General features: G+C 46.3%; 1 protein-coding gene across 1 annotated transcript in view; it reads right to left on the reverse strand.

Moving 5' to 3' along the window:
* CACNA1E (calcium voltage-gated channel subunit alpha1 E) overlaps window positions 1–18075 on the reverse strand; it is a gene marked incomplete at its 5' end in the record, with an annotated part of 141418 nt that overhangs the window by 33685 nt on the left and 89658 nt on the right. Inside the window, 8 exons of the mRNA XM_027082654.1 lie at window positions 3386–3511; window positions 4261–4344; window positions 7877–7987; window positions 8822–8986; window positions 9805–10006; window positions 10830–10967; window positions 11496–11656; window positions 14049–14145. Coding sequence (XP_026938455.1) covers window positions 3386–3511; window positions 4261–4344; window positions 7877–7987; window positions 8822–8986; window positions 9805–10006; window positions 10830–10967; window positions 11496–11656; window positions 14049–14145 — 1084 coding nt within the window. The remainder of the gene's footprint in view (window positions 1–3385; window positions 3512–4260; window positions 4345–7876; window positions 7988–8821; window positions 8987–9804; window positions 10007–10829; window positions 10968–11495; window positions 11657–14048; window positions 14146–18075) is intronic.

The raw sequence follows: 18075 nt of genomic DNA on the forward strand, positions 1-18075 counted from the left end.
AAAACACAGGGCTGGGGCTCTCTATTCACCCGGATGTTCTATTTTGGGATTCCGTACTTTTGCAGATGTCCATATCCTCTGACAGATATGTAAGCTGGTGGCCCCAGAGAGGCTTGTAATTTCCCCTCTGTCGAGAATATTCCCTGACCCACAAGTGTGTGGCCCATATATCCAAGAGAGAGCTAGGAAAACTTCTTGGGATTGGGATTCATCCCACTCCGTATGCAGAATATTAATAACCTGGGCAGTTGTGATGCAAATTACACAGCAAGCATTTAGCTTTGGCTCCCAAACCCCTGTATTACCCTTCCCAACCCTCGCTCAATGTGAGGTTCATAACGGAGCATTTGGAAGCAAAATGAAATGGCTGGGGTCTCAGTTGCCGGTCAGTTCCTAGCAGGCTCCTTCAAGCTCTGATGAAACATCTTTTTCCAATGTTTAAGCGTCCTGACCTTTCATTCTGTGTCACGCAAAATTCCAAAAAGGCTTTCAAAGCGTGAGCCATCACAAAACCCTGCCATGAAGCCACATGGCACAAAATTCCACACTGTGCCAGCTAACTGCCACTCTGGGGTGACAACACTTTACTGATGGGGGTGAAAGGGCGAGTGCAAGAGACAGAAGGCCGGGAACTGCCCCTGGTGGCTGGGGGAGGATGGAGACATAGGGCAGTCTGGTTTGGAGGCCAGGGTGGGCATTATAATTCTGGGCTGATCTCCGTGCTGACACGGAAGCCCCTCTTCTTTACCACCCAGGAAGCCTCCCTGCCAGTTCGTGCAACTCCGAGTCTCCACCCTCTCTCGAGTGTGTACAGCATAACTCCCCGGAGAGCAACTGAAGGCTTTCAGACTGCATGAACCAGGCAGAGCTTATCAACAGAGCTAACTAAATGAAGAGCCCTGGGAGACTTTTACAACTTGAATAAAGAATAACATTAAAATGCAATAGGGCTTCCCTGGTGGCACAGTGGTTGAGAGTCTGCCTGCCGATGCAGGGGACGCGGGTTCGTGCCCCGGTCCGGGAAGATCCCACATGCCGCGGAGCGGCTGGGCCCGTGAGCCACGGCCGCTGAGCCTGCGCGTCCGGAGCCTGTGCTCCGCAACGGGAGAGGCCACAACAGTGAGAGGCCCGCGTACCGCAAAAAAAAAAATGCAATAGAGGGGTTTCCCTGGGGCGCAGTGGTAAAGAATCTGCTTCACAATGCAGGGGACACGGGTTCAAGCCCTGGCACGTGGGAAGATCCCACATGCCGCAGAGCAACTAAGCCCGTGCGCCACAACTACTGAGCCTGCGCTCCAGAGCCCGCAAGCCACAATTGTGAGCCCACGTGCCACAACTACTGAAGCCTGTGAGCCTAGAGCCTGTGCTCCGCAACAAGATAAGCCACGACAATGAGAAGCCCGCGCATCGCAACGAACAGTAGCCCCCGCTCACCGCAACTAGAGAAAAGCCCGCGCAGCAACGAAGACCCGAGCCAAAAATAAATAAATAAATAAATAAATTAAAATGCAATAGAGAGTTGGTGGGAGAACCCCTTCTCCAGTGGAGTGCTGATTCTCAAGATCTGTGAGGAGCGACTACATCCCGAGGGGGCATGTGAAGACACCATCTGCTGAAAGGAAAGAGTAGGGAGGCAGGTTTCTCTCCCAGCTTTGAGGAGAGGACCAAAGAGTCATCCTGACCTCTCTTCTTGTCATGTTGTAAATTCCAACACAAAATAAGGAAGAGAGAAGAACTGAGTAGGGGTCAGCGGTGGAGAACTGGGTGATGCTCAGGGTGGGGCTGGGGAAGGTAGAGGCAGGGGCAACACTGTTTACACAGTGTTACTTTCTGCTGTGTATGCACAGAGGCAGCCTTTGTTAAACCAGCTTCAAGAAAACAACTTCTACACTGTGTTCCAGGGCTGCACCATCCATCACAGTGTCACCTGGAGGCAGATTCAGCTGTCTTCACTGTTCTCTCTCTATTCACTGGAATACGCCAACCATTTGGTCATCAATTTTTGACATGCTTTTCTTTGCCCTCAATAGTATACACTTTGACAGAGAATCAGTGATCATGAGAGTATGACAGGCTGACACATATTTCTTAAGAGACTCACTAACAACTGTAACTTGTTGCACAGGCCTCTATAAAAAGCTTTTAAGACCATCTTGTGTTTCAAATTCTAAATCCAGATCCACCTGAGACTCAAATGGTAAATTCTTGCTAAGGTTTTCAATTTCTCCTCTGTCACTGAGCTTTGGAGAAATAGTTTTCATTGAGGTGACACCTCTCTGGGAGTCATAGCACCAAACAATTATCTGAATCCAATAAAAATGTCAAGGTTGCTTGTGGGACCCTGAGCGTCCTTACAACTGGCCTCACATCTCAGATCCCCAGAAGTAAATCAGTAATGATGGTGTGGCACGAAGTCCCTTTCAAGTGACAAGAAACCATGAATTCACTGACAAGCTTTCTTTAGTTCAATTTGTAGTTAAAATGTACAATTAAAATAAAGAAGGCAATTCAATAAATTCATGATTTTTCATCTTTGAGTCAATTTCATCAACCACATTTTTAAAGTACATTCATTGAAAGACTCTTTTTTATAGGAGGAAAATAGTAGGCTTTTGAGCAGCGTTGATGTCCCCCAAAGCTGAAAAACAAACTAATTATATTTGCTAGAGCTTGAAGATATTGAAATATGTTTGGAAAACTTCTTTCACTGGAAACCTCTGCCATTATAGTGGGTCTCAGGTATCAATTTTTAACTTGTTGATTACATATACATCTCTGTATGGCTCCATGAGAGCATTCAGGAGAAGCTCTCACCATATTAACCTTGCTCAGGTGCCCTCTGGGTTTGTGGGATGCAGAGGTAACTATTAGCATGGCATATATTCAGTGGTTCAGGAAATACACTAATGATGACACGGGTGGGACTGGTATGAATCATCTTGTTATAAAACACAACTCAAGGAGTCCTTTGAAAAACCGTTCTGTGAAATAAAGCCACGGACGAATCCCTGAAAAATGCAGAGGATATGTGACTACAGGTGGCTGGCTCTGTCCGTGGATGGGATTGCCCAGGGCATACTGAAATACCTCGGGAGGGAGCACACCTCATAAAACGAGCCCCCTGCCTCAGTGGACAGAGAAGGTAACTGAGTTACAAAGTTGGGGTGATTTTTTAGCATGAGATTCTAGCCAGTCAGTCATAAGCTAACCGCTGCCTGGCCAAGTTGTGTTGTAACTAAGAACTGCTGTGTTTATCTAATGCTTCTGACAAACGCCCATCCCCAGAGGCGAGGGGACTTGTGGAATCGTGCTGCGTTGCCTGGTGTGCTGTCTGATGTGACAGGGCCGCTGCAACCCTCAGAGGGGAGGAGCTTGTGCCCTTTACCTTAAAGGACTGCACGAAGGTCCAAAGTAAAATACGGATGGTGTAGCCTTGACGCAGAAGCTTGATGAGGCGGGCGGCTCGGAAGAGCTTCAGAAAGCTCATATTGAAGCCACTGGTGTTCACCAGCTGGTGGATCAAAAGGAAACATATCATTAGTGACATTATGGTCATTTAGAACATCTAAGCACTGGTATTTGTGTATTTCTCTCTCATTCAGATCATAGAATGGAACATGGATGCTGTCTTTTGTTTTTAACCCCATTTTCAGCTGATGGGCCAGTGGGGACCATCTCTCAGAGCCTCCCCAGGCCTGCCCTCTATTCCCAGAAGGCAGGCATGGAAGTACCACAGATGGATGCCCCACATACAACTGACAAAACTGGCCTCCCCAGTCTTCTCTAAGTAGTCCTAACTCTGCACTCGGATGCCAGAGGGCAGACCTAACAATCTCTCTTGCACATGATGGCCCTCCAATATTCAAAGACTTGTGATGAGCTCTCCAAGTTTTCCTTAGGGTGAACCATTTCAGGGAAACAGTTCAGGTCTAACAAGTCTGAGGGCGAAGACCCTGTGCCTCTTTTGTGTCTCTCAAAGAATCTAGCAGGACACTGTGCACACTCGGCCTCTCCTGGGCCCTCTATCCCATTCACCCCCATCGGATGGCTGCTATCTGAGTCGTGCAAATGGGACCAAGCCTTCCATGAGATCCAGCGCCATCCGATGTTCCCATTTTCTGGCAAAAGCTCAGGAATGAGGAAGTGAACAGGGGGCTGCACATTGGACTTGTGGAGTTAAAAATGGACAATGTGCAGAGAATTTTTTTTTAATGCAACCCCAGGGCCAAGCCTAAAGAGAAGGACCAAGGAGCCACTCACCTTGCTGTCTGTCAGAATAATTTCTGTGATACTGCCGATCACTGTGATGAAATCAAAGATATTCCAGGTGTCTCGGAAATAGTTCTGCCCAGTGAATTCAGCCACGGGAGCATCCGGGAAAAAAAGGAAAAGAAAACACGGGAGAAAATGGAAAAAAAGACATCTTTCATGACATAACTTTGTCACTTGGAATTAAAACTCGTCAATTCCAGGACAAGTTCATTCTAACTTTGGCTTTAGTTTCCTATTTCTAACCAAAAATGCTGTTTTTCCTTCACTAGTTTGAGAGTTTCTCATTTGGGAAGCAGTTTCATCACTATTTGGAGACCTTGTTTTTGAAGCTGTCACTAAAGAGCTACATCAAAAAAAGTGTAAGATTTTTTCATGTAATATTACATAAAAATATGTAAGAAAGAGATCTGGGGCCTAGAACATTTTGATGTCCAAAAATGAAAGATCATAATTGTCACCTACAAGACAATAAAATTATTTACAGTATCACTCCAAGGTTTTCTATAACTTGTAAATTATTATTTATATAGCATCAAGTGACCCTATAAATATACAGTTCTGACTTTCAACTAACAATAAAAGTCACAGAGATGTCCTAAGTGACTAAAAATCAAAGATGTGTCAAAAATCGCTTCCTAACTCCACTGAGCCTTTTCACACCAACTGCCGATTGGCAATGGGATGAACAAACTCATCTTTCCCCCGTTTCCCTGCCCCGTTACACCTTTCGAGGAGGTGTAACTAAATACAATACCAGGAAGCAGCAACAGAATGAGTGGGTTAAAGGACACGAAGAAGTAAAGGACCCGGATAATGCACCAGCCAGCCAACGTTAAGCTTAATAGAGAAAGTGGGCTCTGCTCCCATCTCCAGTGCTCCGGTGAAAACAGACCTTGGACTATATTTCTTAAAAGAAACAAAACGCTTGGGACTCCAAGACGTTACCCACTTGCCCTTGGGTGGCGCTTCCCGTAGGAGACCCTCAGAGCACTGCAAAATACACCCTCTTCCATCCCCACAACTGGCATTCATGAATCCTTGCTACACATGCCAGATTTTGTGCCAGGTCCTCCCTTGGCATTCTTTCAGTTCATTTATTCCTCCCATGGATGCTGTAAGTAGGTAGTGATAAATACCTCATAAATTACTGAGTGGTAGGGCTAGCAAGAAGAATGGGTAGAGATACGCGATAAAGAGAGAAATGTTCTGGGGAGAGAGAAGGTACGTTTATGAGCACCTACTCAGGACCTGCCACCTTAGGTATATTCCCTCACGGGACACACACACAGTATCTAAGGCTAATGGCAGCTATCGTTATCCTCCTTTTATGAATGAGAAAACTGAGGCTTAGAGAGGCCCGTCTGATTCCAAAGTCACAGGCACCTGCCAGGCATGTACAGAAACTAAGTACACAGACTCAAAAACTCACTGCTGCTAAGGATGACTACCTCAGGAGTGGGGTCAAGTTGAGTCTCTGAGTTCCTCAATTCTCAGTGCTCTCCTATTACCAACCCGGGGCGAGCTTCCTAATTCTTGGTTAGGTCCCTATATGAGAGCTAGAATATAAAACTAGCTCTCAGGGGACAGAAGCCCTAGATTCCAGTAGAGGAGGCCTTACAATACAGTATGGTAGAGCACAGCATAACATAGTACAGACTAGTAGATTACGGTGGACAAAGTGTGGGCTTTGAAGCCAGAGAGACCAGGATCTGAACACTGGCTCTGCCTTTCAGTAACCTTGTGCAAAGTACTGAATCTTCTTGAGCCCTAGCTCATCCGTATAAGAAGAAAACCATAATGGCCATCTAATAGAGTTCTTATGAAGCTAAAATGGATAATACATAAAGCTTTTGGTACTTAGTAGACAACCAATGTATGTCAATTCTCTCCCTCTTTCTTTTTCCTCTTCCTTCCTTTTCTATTCCCACTCCACTTTCCAATTCTACTGCCTTTTATTCTGTAATCTTCAAAGAGCGACACAATTTTTCTGACCTTCAATTTCCTCATTTAAAATAACAACAACGATAATCACAGCTTCTGCCATGCCTATTTCAGAGTCATCGAGAAGATCTGACAAAAACAGTATATATTAGGGCGTTCTGAAAATCTACAGTACTATATCAATGAAAAGACTTATTCGGGACTAGTGGTGCCTTTTATAGTGTGAGAATGCTTCTAGACCTTGAATGAAAATACGGGGCTGAAGGTGGGAAGGAGGCAGGCTTTGGGGCTGAATCATCTAGTTAAGCCTGTAAGCATGTATTCGGCATTCACCATAATTTGACACAGAATTGGGGACTTAAGTCACAGACGACGTCAATCCAACATGCAAATAATCAAGATGCAGGGAAAAACTTGCCCTGTTTTTACACAGGCTTCCCCCACCCCCTTCTCCTCCCGCCCAGGGCCAGACTGTATTATAATGGCATCTTTGTTGCTGGTAGTTTACTTTTCTTTATTTCTCCAAGACTCAAAAGGGAGTCAAGCAACCAACAATACAGCCACCTGCAATGGGTTCCCTTCAACTCTCCTCCCCAAACCATCAAATCAATGACTTTTCAAAGAACCACCAGGAAACCAGAAGCAATCGCCACCGTCAACACTCACAACCATCAAGCCGAGGCCAGAGTCCCTGTTCAAGCTGCCACCAGACAAACATATATTCAGATAATCAGCTGAGTTTCTCTTCTTGCAGGGAAAGCCATACACATATAATTTGAAACGGTAGCTCACACGCAAAGTAAGTGTGAAGCAGCTGTCGGGTGGGTTTATCTGCAGCCCACTGATCTCACTGTAAACACTGAGGCAAGGGTGGCAGAGGGGATTATTTTGTTTACAGGACACTGAAGTGAAGGGCTAGGTTTGCTGCACACCCTTGATGGTAGATGCGAAAATCTGCCAAACAACTATAATCAGTAGTTGAGGAGAAGTAAAAGGAGAACTCATGCCAGAAAAACTCAACCCAACCCTCCCCAAACCAATTCCAGAAACTGCCCCCCCGACCCCACACTTGCTCACTCTCTCTCTTTCTCTCTCTCTCATACACACACTTTAAAGGCCATTAGCCTTTGGAAGCTTAAGTGCTAAACATTTATTTTTAGTGGCAGAAATTACTCTTCAGGTAACTAAAGGGAGGAGGACTACTAGGTAAAATCTATTATTTGCTATGTTTGAGGCTAAGCGGGACAGATATGTTCCCATTTGAGTTATAAGATTTTAAACCTTTCACCAGTAAATAAGCACTCAGGTTTATTAGTCCAGTCCTTGTTTTGCTCTTCCTGACAGATCAATCTTACTAAGTTCTAGTAAGACTCAACGACTGTCGCCCCTTGACAACTGACAGACTTTGACGAGAACAGAGCTGATAGCTAGAGGTAGGAGCTGGGGATCTGGTTCTCTTTGTCTTTTCTCCTAACACCCTCACACATCATCCTGTCTCTACGGCAGTTTTTTTAAGCAGTCGAAACAAGCCCACAATTAGGTGGGCAGGTGTGTGAACCCTTTCTGGAATAGCGGTGACCGCCCTCCCTTCCAACAAAGGCTGGCAATGTACCCAAAGAGAAGGGAAGACAAGAATGGTGCCGGGATAAATTCCATGACGTACCAAGAAGCCAAACGCAATGATCTTCAGGACACATTCCAGGGAGAACACCATGGTGAAGGCGATATTCAGGTACTTCAGGGCCAGTTCATAGGTACAGGGAGCAGAGTAGTACTGCCGGGAAGAGAAAAGAGGAAAGAATCAAACCCCTAAAGGTGAGAGGGTCCATGAGAGAGGCTGGCCATCTCGCGTCCCTGCCCTTGGGGGACATTCTGGTGTCATCTAGGGCTAGAGAGGAGAAGCGCACGTCCTATGTAGCAAAACAAAACAGAGGAAAACACGGGTCTTATTAGCAAAATGGCCAGTCTTCCTAGAGTTGAAGGTGAGAAGGGCAGAAACATTTCCTAGAGTTAATTACTTTACCATTTAGTATTAAAAACCTCTTCCAACACTCTTTTAGAACCCCATGATCATCTACATCTCCTGACATCTCCACCCTTGTCTGCATCTGATTGCCATCACCAACCTTTGCTTTCAGAGTTCCTGGACTGCTACTATATATTTCACTGCATTTTGCCCCAAAGACCCAAAGGCTGGGCTGTGGATGGAGACAAGATGAAAGAGAAATTCCACGATGGAAAAGTAGGTAACAGGGCTTCCCTGGTGGCGCAGTGGTTGAGAGTCCGCCTTGCCGATGCAGGGGACACGGGTTCGTGCCCCGGTCCGGGAAGATCCCACATGCTGCAGAGCGGCTGGGCCCGTGAGCCATGGCCACTGAGCCTGCGCGTCCAGAGCCTGTGCTCCGCAACGGGAGAGGCCACAGCAGTGAGAGGCCCGCGTACCGCAAAAAAAAAAAAAAAAAAAAAAAAAGAAAAGTAGGTAAGGAGGCAACAGACTGGTAAGCTGGAGTGTTTTCTCAGTGTCTCGGGCACACACACAAGTGCTCTGCGAGGGGACAGTTGCCGAGGCTCAGCCTGCCCGAGTGCCTCCCAGCCACCACCTTCTCACCTTCATCATCAGCACGACAGTGTTCAGGGCGATCATGGCCATGATGGTGTACTCAAAGGATGGAGACACCACAAAGTGCCAGACGCGGTACTGGAAGGTGTGCCTGTTCTGGGGCATGTAGCGGGTGAGTGGTTTGGCACTGATGGCGAAGTCGATGCACGCCCTCTGCAGGAGAGTCACACTGATTAGCCAAGCTCAGATTCCCTAAACCTCGCACACTGGTGAGCTCTCTGTTAGACGGTTAGAAGAAGAGGACAGTGTGTGAGAAGAGGCTAGGGCTGGGCAAGCAGAGGTAAAAGCAGCAAAAGAAATTATCTGGACAGAGCTACAGGTGAGATGTCACCTTAAATGAATACACAGAACTAGAAGGGTTCGGTCCCACGCGGTAAGGACTTGACGGTTATTAATAATGCCCTTTTACACAGCACAAGACTTAGATATTTGGGCAGGAAGCTCACAGTCAGAAGTAAAAATCTATCTTCCTGTGCATTCCCATAGCACTTTATTTGCATTTCTCTTATGGACTAACAATTTCTAGTTCAGTTCCAGGATAAAAACAATGGACCCGACAATGTGTCAGAACTACGCTTGTTACTACAAAAGCAGTAATAAGTTAGACAGGTTCCCTGCCCTTACAGCAAATATACACCATTGAGGGACGCAGGAAGGGAAGCAGACATGTCAACGTTATAACGTTGGCACACGTCTTTCACCCCCACCTCCAGAAGATGCGCCACATAAACGCAGGGGCTGCATCTTAAACACCTTACATCCCTCCCAGTTCTCTGTGTCTCATACCTGGGCTTTAAACAGAGCGGATACTCCAAAAACATTTATTTAATGACTGGCTAATGCATTTCCCCCCAATTCTCTCTCTAATTCACAACAAAATGGAGAGCATTCTGTCTTCCTCCTAACACTGCTGGTCTGAGAGTCCTTTCCAAAGCGCCCCCTGGCCCTACACTCCAGACCCCTCGTTTCACCTCGTTCTTCTCCAGGCTGCACTCCTCCATCATCTTGTCCCCTTGCTCCTGGAAGGTGATGATGATGAGAGCCACAAAGATGTTGACGAAGAAGAAAGGAAAGACCACAAAGTAGACCACGTAAAAGATGGACATCTCCATGCGGTTGCTGCGGCTCGGGCCTCGGTCTTCCTCTGTCACATCGACAGAATGCTGCAAAACTCTGGGGACATAACAAGAGGGCACGGATGGTGGACGGCGATCTTGGAAGCTGCTGTGACTCAAGGCTTCATTAGCAGATGTACCATCTACTGTATTTTCTTATCTGACTTTTTAAACTTGGTGGATCCTCCGTGAATTTGGGGCTCCACAACCAAGCTGGCGGACCCCCAATCCACTGCTCTTTCTAGCCCCGGTGCCATCACGCATCCAACTCCTAAACACCAGAGTGACATTACTTTATAGTTGAGGTTGTCATAAAATACCAAGAGACTCCTGAATTTCCCTTTGGCGTTTTGCTGCCACCAGAAAGTGGTGTCTTGGCTACCGCCAAGTCTCTGAAAAAATAAGCCTGCAGCTACGAGCAGCATAAAAACTGCATTCTGTTGTCTTTGACATGTGAGGTATGACCACAGAAAGCATCTCTGGGTTCTGCCACCACATCCTTAACCCTTGACCCTCATGTCCAGGGCCAACTCGGAGGATCAATCTGTCTAAGAGTCCTCAGGGACTCTCCTACGGTGCGGAGAGCTGTTCAAAACTCATTTGTTCTGTAGGAATCAGACGGCTCTATTCAACTCCTTGATCATGGGCTGAAACACTGTGTTTCAAATATTTCCCGGACTTCGTCAGCTCCCTCCTGATTCCCGCCTGAAGGATTTTCATTCTTCCTCTCTCCTGCCCGTCTTACCTACTCATAACCACTTACTTTCCTTGGTACAATAACAAAGGGTTAGCCTTGTTTATCTCTAATCAACTTCTCAAGGCAAACACATGGCCCTAGCCCAGCTCACAGACAAGCATGCCAAGCCAAACCCATCACTCACTGAGGCCATCCTTCCCCTGTGGAGACGGTGAAGAGGGTCAGCAGGGCCCAGATGATGTTGTCATAGTGGAATTCATGGCGCTTCCATTCTCGGCCTTTCACCTCCATCTTGTTTTTCTCGTGATCTACATAGTTTCCTCTAAAACCAGAGCAGAAGTGAACCAGAACCTCTTCACTATAGCTCATGGAAGAGCAAAGAAATTCTAGGGATTTTGATAATGTACAGTAGTCATTATCAGCATTCAAACGCAAGCAAGAGGGGATTTTATTAAGGCAGTGTATTATCATGGAATAAAAATGAGATTTGGTGCCCAACAGACATGGAAGATTAAATCCTAATCCTTTCACTAGTCACTGTATAACCTTGAGCAACTTCCTTAAACTTTCTGTGCCTAGGCTTCCACACCTATAATGTGCAAATAAAACCTATCTCAAAAGGTCATGAGAAAGATTTAAAATTAAAACCTGATGCAAAATGCTATGTTCCATGTCTGAGACAAAAGAGGTACTCACTCAAAATGTGGCAACTTCTTATTTTGCCTTTTTTCCCAGAAGAAGAATGGATTTAAGAAAGGGGGAAAGAAAAGACCTATCTGTAAAGGGTTGTGTGGACCCTGGCAGAATACGCTTTAGCAGAAAGTGAGTGGTATGTGCTGGTGGCGCTTACATGCACTCCTTCTCTGTGTCCTTGGAACTGTCTGTGCAATAGAAGAACTTGCCCTTGAAAAGCTGAACTGCGATGACAGCAAAGATGAACATGAAGAGCTTATAGACAATTAGTATGTTGAAGACATTTTTCAAGGAGGTGACCACACAGTCGAAGACAGCCTGTGAACAGAAAAAAGAGCCCTGGTGTGTGAATCCCTGAAATGGCCTGTGTATTTGCCTACAGCTGAGTTGGACCCACACTACCACCAGCCAGCCCACAGAGAAGGTGCCCTAGGAGATATCACCCTAGGAAGAAGTGACACTCATGGGATTCGGACCTGTTTTCTAAGCTGGTCATGACTGTAGGAACCTATAATTTAGGAGGGGAACACATGTTCTGAATCTGAAAGGAAACCCAAAGCAGTAGAGACCAAGATGGTATCAGGCAGTGGAGGGAGTCCTTTGTGGAATCCTATTACATGCACTCCGCTTAGTGTGAAACAGAAATTTATTCCAGAAAAGGGATCCTTGAAATCATTTAGCCTGTTTTAGGCGTTAAATAGCTTATCCGTAACTTCATCTATTTGGGGCACGTTCTTAGATTTGACTTATATACTGAATATGTATTGTTTTCTCTTAGCCTTTCTAAAGAGATCAGGGAGTGATAATAAACTCTCATCTTTGTTCATTTTAATGATATTTTGTAATAAGTTCACACATTTACCCCAATTACATTCCACACTTCACGTAAATGTTCTCTAGTTTAAAGCTGGCTGTGCTGGGGATGAAGATTCAACAGGTGATGTGGGAAGGGGTAAGAGCCACCCTCTCTTAGAGATGGGAGGATCAGATGGACAGAATCAGGAACTTGCACTTCAGTTCAAGGCAGTGAATCTCCCTCTGAAGAATCCATTGTAGGCCCTAAGCCATGAATAGTTACATGGGAATTCAACACATTTCAAACCATTTTTAGGTTATTTTCTAGGTTTGTAGGTTTAGCTCACTGAAGAGTCTAGCCCCACAGTGGTGCTGCATTTGAGCAGTTACCTCTTCACAGCGCTGGGTGAACACTGCTGGTTTAATTAGTTCAGCACTGCAGGGAATGTGAGTGACACGCAGCCTCGTGGAATTATCAGATCCACCTACATTTCCCTCAGGTTATGGAGCTGCAGAGCAAAGAGCCAGCCCTTCCTAATTAGTTGGAATTAACCAAGGTTGGGTCGCCTTCTTCAGCCTGTTAATTAATCTCATCATCCTGTCCAAGCCCTTCTCAGGACCCCAACATAGCTCAGAGGAGGAGACCAGTGGACCTGGGCTGCAGCTAACAACATTGGTTAGGGCCCCAGGCCTCCCGGCCAAATTTTTCTGGGGGTGAGGCAGAAAGGAATGAATGTTCACAGGCACTGACCCCGGCCAGGCGCTGTGCTGGGGCCTGTCACCAGGTGGAGGGTTATAATGAACAGCGTGTGAAAGATTTCCTGATACCGTGGGAGGTGCCTGATCCAGGAGGGAAGGCAGGGCAGTGGAGGAGGAGAGCAGGCAGTGAGGACACTTCCTTTGGAGCACGAGTACCTCTCCTCGGGAATCCACGCAGGAGGCCAGGGCCCTGGGCTCTGAGAGGAAGCCATGTTTCAGCCAGTTAGGGGGTCTTCCAAAAAGGCCTTCCTGTGGTCTTAAGCCTTTGATCAACCTGGTTGGTTTAACACCTCTCTGCAGAGCCAGAGGGCTGAAAGGGAAGCAGTTGGGGTGGCGGTGGAGGGACTGGTGGGGAATATCAGAGGTGAGGCAAACCCAATGGGAAAGAGGAACTGGGGAGCAGGGGAGTCCCTTGTTCCCTCCCTGGTGGTGGCTGGCTCTCATTCGCAGGAATTCAGGAAGGAAAAACTTTTCTCCCATGAGGCTTCAGCTTCCATAACAGCAAGGGATCAGTGTGGGAGAGGCGGGTTCCACAAGCCAGCAACCTAAGGGCAGGAAGGCTCAGGGAAGGAGCTCAGGGTGGGTGAGCAGGTCAGAGGGCAGGAGAACCCAGATAATAGACCTATGAAGACACAGGTCCTGGCAACAGGGAGAACTTAGTTGTGTGAGCTCACTTCCCCATTTCTTCTCTGCTTGTGCCAAAAATGACTCTGTGTCCTTGGGCAAGTTATTGGCCTCTAAGATATGAAGGGTCAGGGCTACAAGATTCTTTCTTTCTCTAGAATCATGAGGAAAGAAACCAGCCCAGGTGACTTGGTCTGACGTAGTATGTGGACCACAACACGCAGGGCTCATGCTCCTTCCATTGTGGTGTCTGACCCACCTTAATGACACAGGAGGCTCCAGGATAAAGCCACACAGGGTTCTTCCTATGACTTCCCACAGAGGGTGGGGCAAAAGTCCTTAGAGACAGATTTTTTAGGATATTGGTTATTTTCCTTTGAAACTCAGACCCTTAGTTCAAGCAGATGAAAAGAATCTCAGTCTCTGTGTGAGCAAAAAGAATATCCCCAGAAATAATTCTCCAAAAGCAGGCCACCTAGGCGTCTCTCTCTAGAGGAAGGGGAGCTGATGGGAAGAAACTGGCGAACGTTACCTTGAGCTTGGGCAGGCGCTTGATGGTCTTGAGCGGTCTCAGCACACGCAGCACCCGCAGGGACTTGATGGTCTTGATGTCCCGGCCCTTGTTGCTTCTGCAGGGGAGAAGCCCCGGGAAATCACAGGACAGGGGACAGTTAAAGTGACAGTCACACTACTACGTTAACAGCAACAGGGAGAAGGGAGAAAGAGGTGGGCAAGAGGCCTGAAACTGGGTCAGAGTAGACCCCAAACAACACTTTCTGGGAACATTTTCCAATCACTCCCCAGCATGCACACACTCATATGCACGCACACTCATGCATACTCACAAAGGGCAAGACACAGGCACACCACAGAGGCACCCGTGCACACACGTCAATCAACACTTCCTACCCCTAACAGCCGGAGCAATGCTGCTCATGACCACACTGACCAAATGGACATGGAGGATCAATCGACTGGGGAACACGACCGTAGCCCGTTGTGGACAGGCATGGTGCCTAGCCTAGGGAGTCTTCAGTAGAAGGCTCTCAAAGAGCATGTGCTGAATTGAATAGGGAGCCATGGTTGACAGCAAGTCTCATCAGAGGACTCTGCCTAGTCCTTCCTTCAGCTCTAGGTTTGTCACCTCTGCACAGTTCATGAGTTCAGGGGAGAGCAGGGTAAGGAAGGCTGGTGGGGACATGACACCCATGCTGGGCTGGGCTGCTGGCTCCAGAGAGAGCACGTCATGCAGGCTTCTAGCCAGGACTTGGGCTCACACCCCGATTATCTCTGTGCGAGTGGCTCTTCCAGCAGTCCCTTCCCATTTCCAGCCCTCTGCACCTAGCACAAGCTGCAGAGAGCCTGCAGTTGGAGGAGGCCCAAACTGCAGCCCCCGCCCACCTTTATCCTTGCCCTACAGCTGATGACCCTCCCTCTTCAGCCTCTCGGAAATGTTTGCTCCTAGTAGACAAAATACATCTTTCTATTTTTAGGAAGGAAATGAATAAATCAACCTGCATTTCTCTCTCCACCCTGCCCATCCCTTGAGATCTTTGCATTCGAGTCAAACAACTGCAATTTGTAAAACATGCAGATGGTAGAAAATGAGACTCTAAATAGTGAGCTCAGGTTCTGGTTCTTTCCTCACGTTGGCCCAGATCACCGTGACACCAACTATCGGAGGAAATGGGATCCATCTAGAACATCAGATGGGAACTACAAGGCTTCTGCCTGCTTTTCACCCTGTCCTTCCTGCCATACCCATCCTCCAAATAGGGAGATCAAAGGCCATCCATTCCTTCATACAAGGCAAGGCAGGAAGACAGTTAATGGAAGGCTGACCGCCTAGAAGGTGAATTCTGAGACCCTCTTAAATGGTTACAATCCATGATGTGTAAGTTGCTTTTACTCCGTTCTAGATCTGAATATAGATAACCCGAAAGTATCACATTGATATCAATGGCCTTTTGCATCCGTGGGCTTTGTATATTTTATAAACTCTTTTACTTTAGTAGGATCGTCTATCTATCTTTCTAAAAAGGCAACATATAGGCCGAAAACATATCCAAACCAATAAGAATGATCATTTCCCAAGAAGGCTTGGTGACTCCTAGTTTCTGTTCTCTTGGATATCAATGAAAACACACCACTCACATAAACTCACCACTCCTTTCTTAGTGAGCCAGTTCCTTCCCTCTCAACCATACTTTCTCCCTCCTCCAACCCACTCCCCATATTTTTTTACTTCAAAGAAAACTGAAGAAAAAAATATTTACCCCAAGGCATTCCTATGGAGGATCCAAGCAGAAAGCAGTTAAAAAAAAAAAAAAAAAAGGAGGAGAGGTAATGGAGAGAAGGGAGATAGTCAGTAAATTCAGGGAGAAAAGAGAACTTTAGGACAACGGGAAATTGGAGATGCCCAGACCCTAGAGATCCCGCTTACAGCCTTGGCACTTGCAGAGTCCGCACGCTTTGTGAAGGAGAGGAAGAGCCAGCACACCATCGCTCCACACCCACCTCTCCACCCTGCAGAGGCAAAGGACCTCTTGCAAGCGTTAGGGACGCTGCCTCGAACTATATGGCATTCCCCATGTGTACTTTATTCCATGGAGCCTCGCTGAATTGGAGTTTTCTAAATGTAGTCTTTCACCTCCATTTCCTTAGTAGCCTTCAGACAAACTCCTTCTGTTTCCAGTGAATTTATAAGAAGCCAGGCTAGAGGAAAAATGCCTGATCTGGGCCAGAAACTATGTCTTGGAAAAGGAGTTTCAAGACATAGTGGCATACTTATGCTTATGAAGGAGTTCATTTGAAGAGTGAGACACAATGTCCAGGAGAGGGCTACTCTGACATCTCTCAAAAGCACAGATGGGCCATACCATAAAACCACCTTGAAATACGGGGGAAGGCATTGTCTATCAAGGTCCTGATGTCACATAAAGGGATGCCTTTTGATAAATTAAATGACCACCCGTCCGTTGTGAGCTATTTACCGTGTAGCTTGCAGACAAATCATCCCAGTTCTATTGGTGAGGCTTAAAAATGACAAAAATAAAGATGGAGAACATAAACATGAAACATTTGAGATAGAAATAATAAAAGCTAACTTTCTGAATATTTACTCTTGGCCAGACTCTGTTAAGCACTTTTAGTGCAACTCTTTATTCGGACGTCCTAATAACTTTCGGACAAAGGTATTATTATCTCCATTTCACAGATGAGATGCCGAGGGGCTGAGTGCCCAGCAGTGGCAGGGCAAGCTGGGACTTGAACCCAAGTCTATATGATGCTCAGAGCTCTTGCTCTGCACCATTAAGCTTCTGCGCCAGCAAGTTTTTGGTTCTAGGCTCTGTCAAACAGCTCACCAAATTCTAGAGCTAGAACAGATCCTTGAAATCCACTTAACTGCAAACAGAACTGCAGCCCGTGGAACGTGTGCCTTGCATAAGATCTCAGTAAGTGAGCCCCAGTGCCACGGGTGAACAGCCAGCTGCTATGAAGAAGTGCTTAAAATTCAGCCTTTGCTTCTTGGTTGACAGTTGGCTGTGAAGGGTACTTTTTTTTCCTTTAATTTTTTTTTTACTTACCACAAACCTATGTTGCACCACCATATACCACAAGCAAAGATTTCCAATGATCATTTTATTCAGTGAATGATCCCACATTCAAAATTATATTAATTTTCACTGTAAATGCCAAATGAATGGTGGTTTGAGAATTAAACCCAAGTCCTTATAAACCTTAAATCCCTCATGTGATAATCTCCAAATGCTCAGAAGGCAGAGGAAATATCTTCCCCTGAGTTATAACAGTGTCTTCTCATGCATGAGACTGGGCACGTGGTAGGTCAGCCAAACATACCTTTATCCATTCATACAACAGCACTGATGGAGTCCTTAATAAATGTCTGGCACTATTCTAAGCACTGACTACACGGTTGTGAGTAAAACAAATGAGGTCCCTTCCTAATCTAGGAGGGAAGACAGGCCTTAAATAAACAAGCAAACAAATGAAGGTATAATTGCAAGCTAAATGCTTGGGAAAGATGGAATCATTTGACTGAAAATTTTGCCAGAATAACTAAATAGGTCACCGTCTTTTCCCCAGGCTACATTCATCTTTAGCAAAAGCTCAGGGAGAATCTTCCAAATCCTTGAAATGAGAGAACAAAGTGGTCCAGGCTTTCACCTTCCATTAGCCCAGGTCCTTAGCACCAAGACCTTTATATCCAGTAGACTCTAAATGGGTTCATACTCACAGATGCCCATCGTATTGAAGGAAAGTTCAATAATTTTTTCTCCTCATACACACCCAGATAAAGGACAGAATTTGCTCTCTACAATTAATTTTGTCCCAGGATCCTAGTAAAATGTCACGCTATAGAACAAAGGGGATCTCTGACGACGTGTGTGTGTGTGTGTGTGTGTGTGTGTGTGTCTCCCTTGGTTGGGGAAGTGGAATGCTTTGATGGTACACTCTGATCTTAACAGCTGATTGTGGTTGCCAAAGTACTGGGCTATCAGTCCCATTCTGACTCCTACAGAGTTGAGCCAAGGATA

The sequence above is a fragment of the Aethalodelphis obliquidens genome, unplaced genomic scaffold, assembly GCF_003676395.1.
Source record: "Aethalodelphis obliquidens isolate GAN/ISIS:26980383/991018 unplaced genomic scaffold, ASM367639v1 scaffold48, whole genome shotgun sequence".
Classification (NCBI taxonomy): Eukaryota; Metazoa; Chordata; class Mammalia; order Artiodactyla; family Delphinidae; genus Aethalodelphis; species Aethalodelphis obliquidens.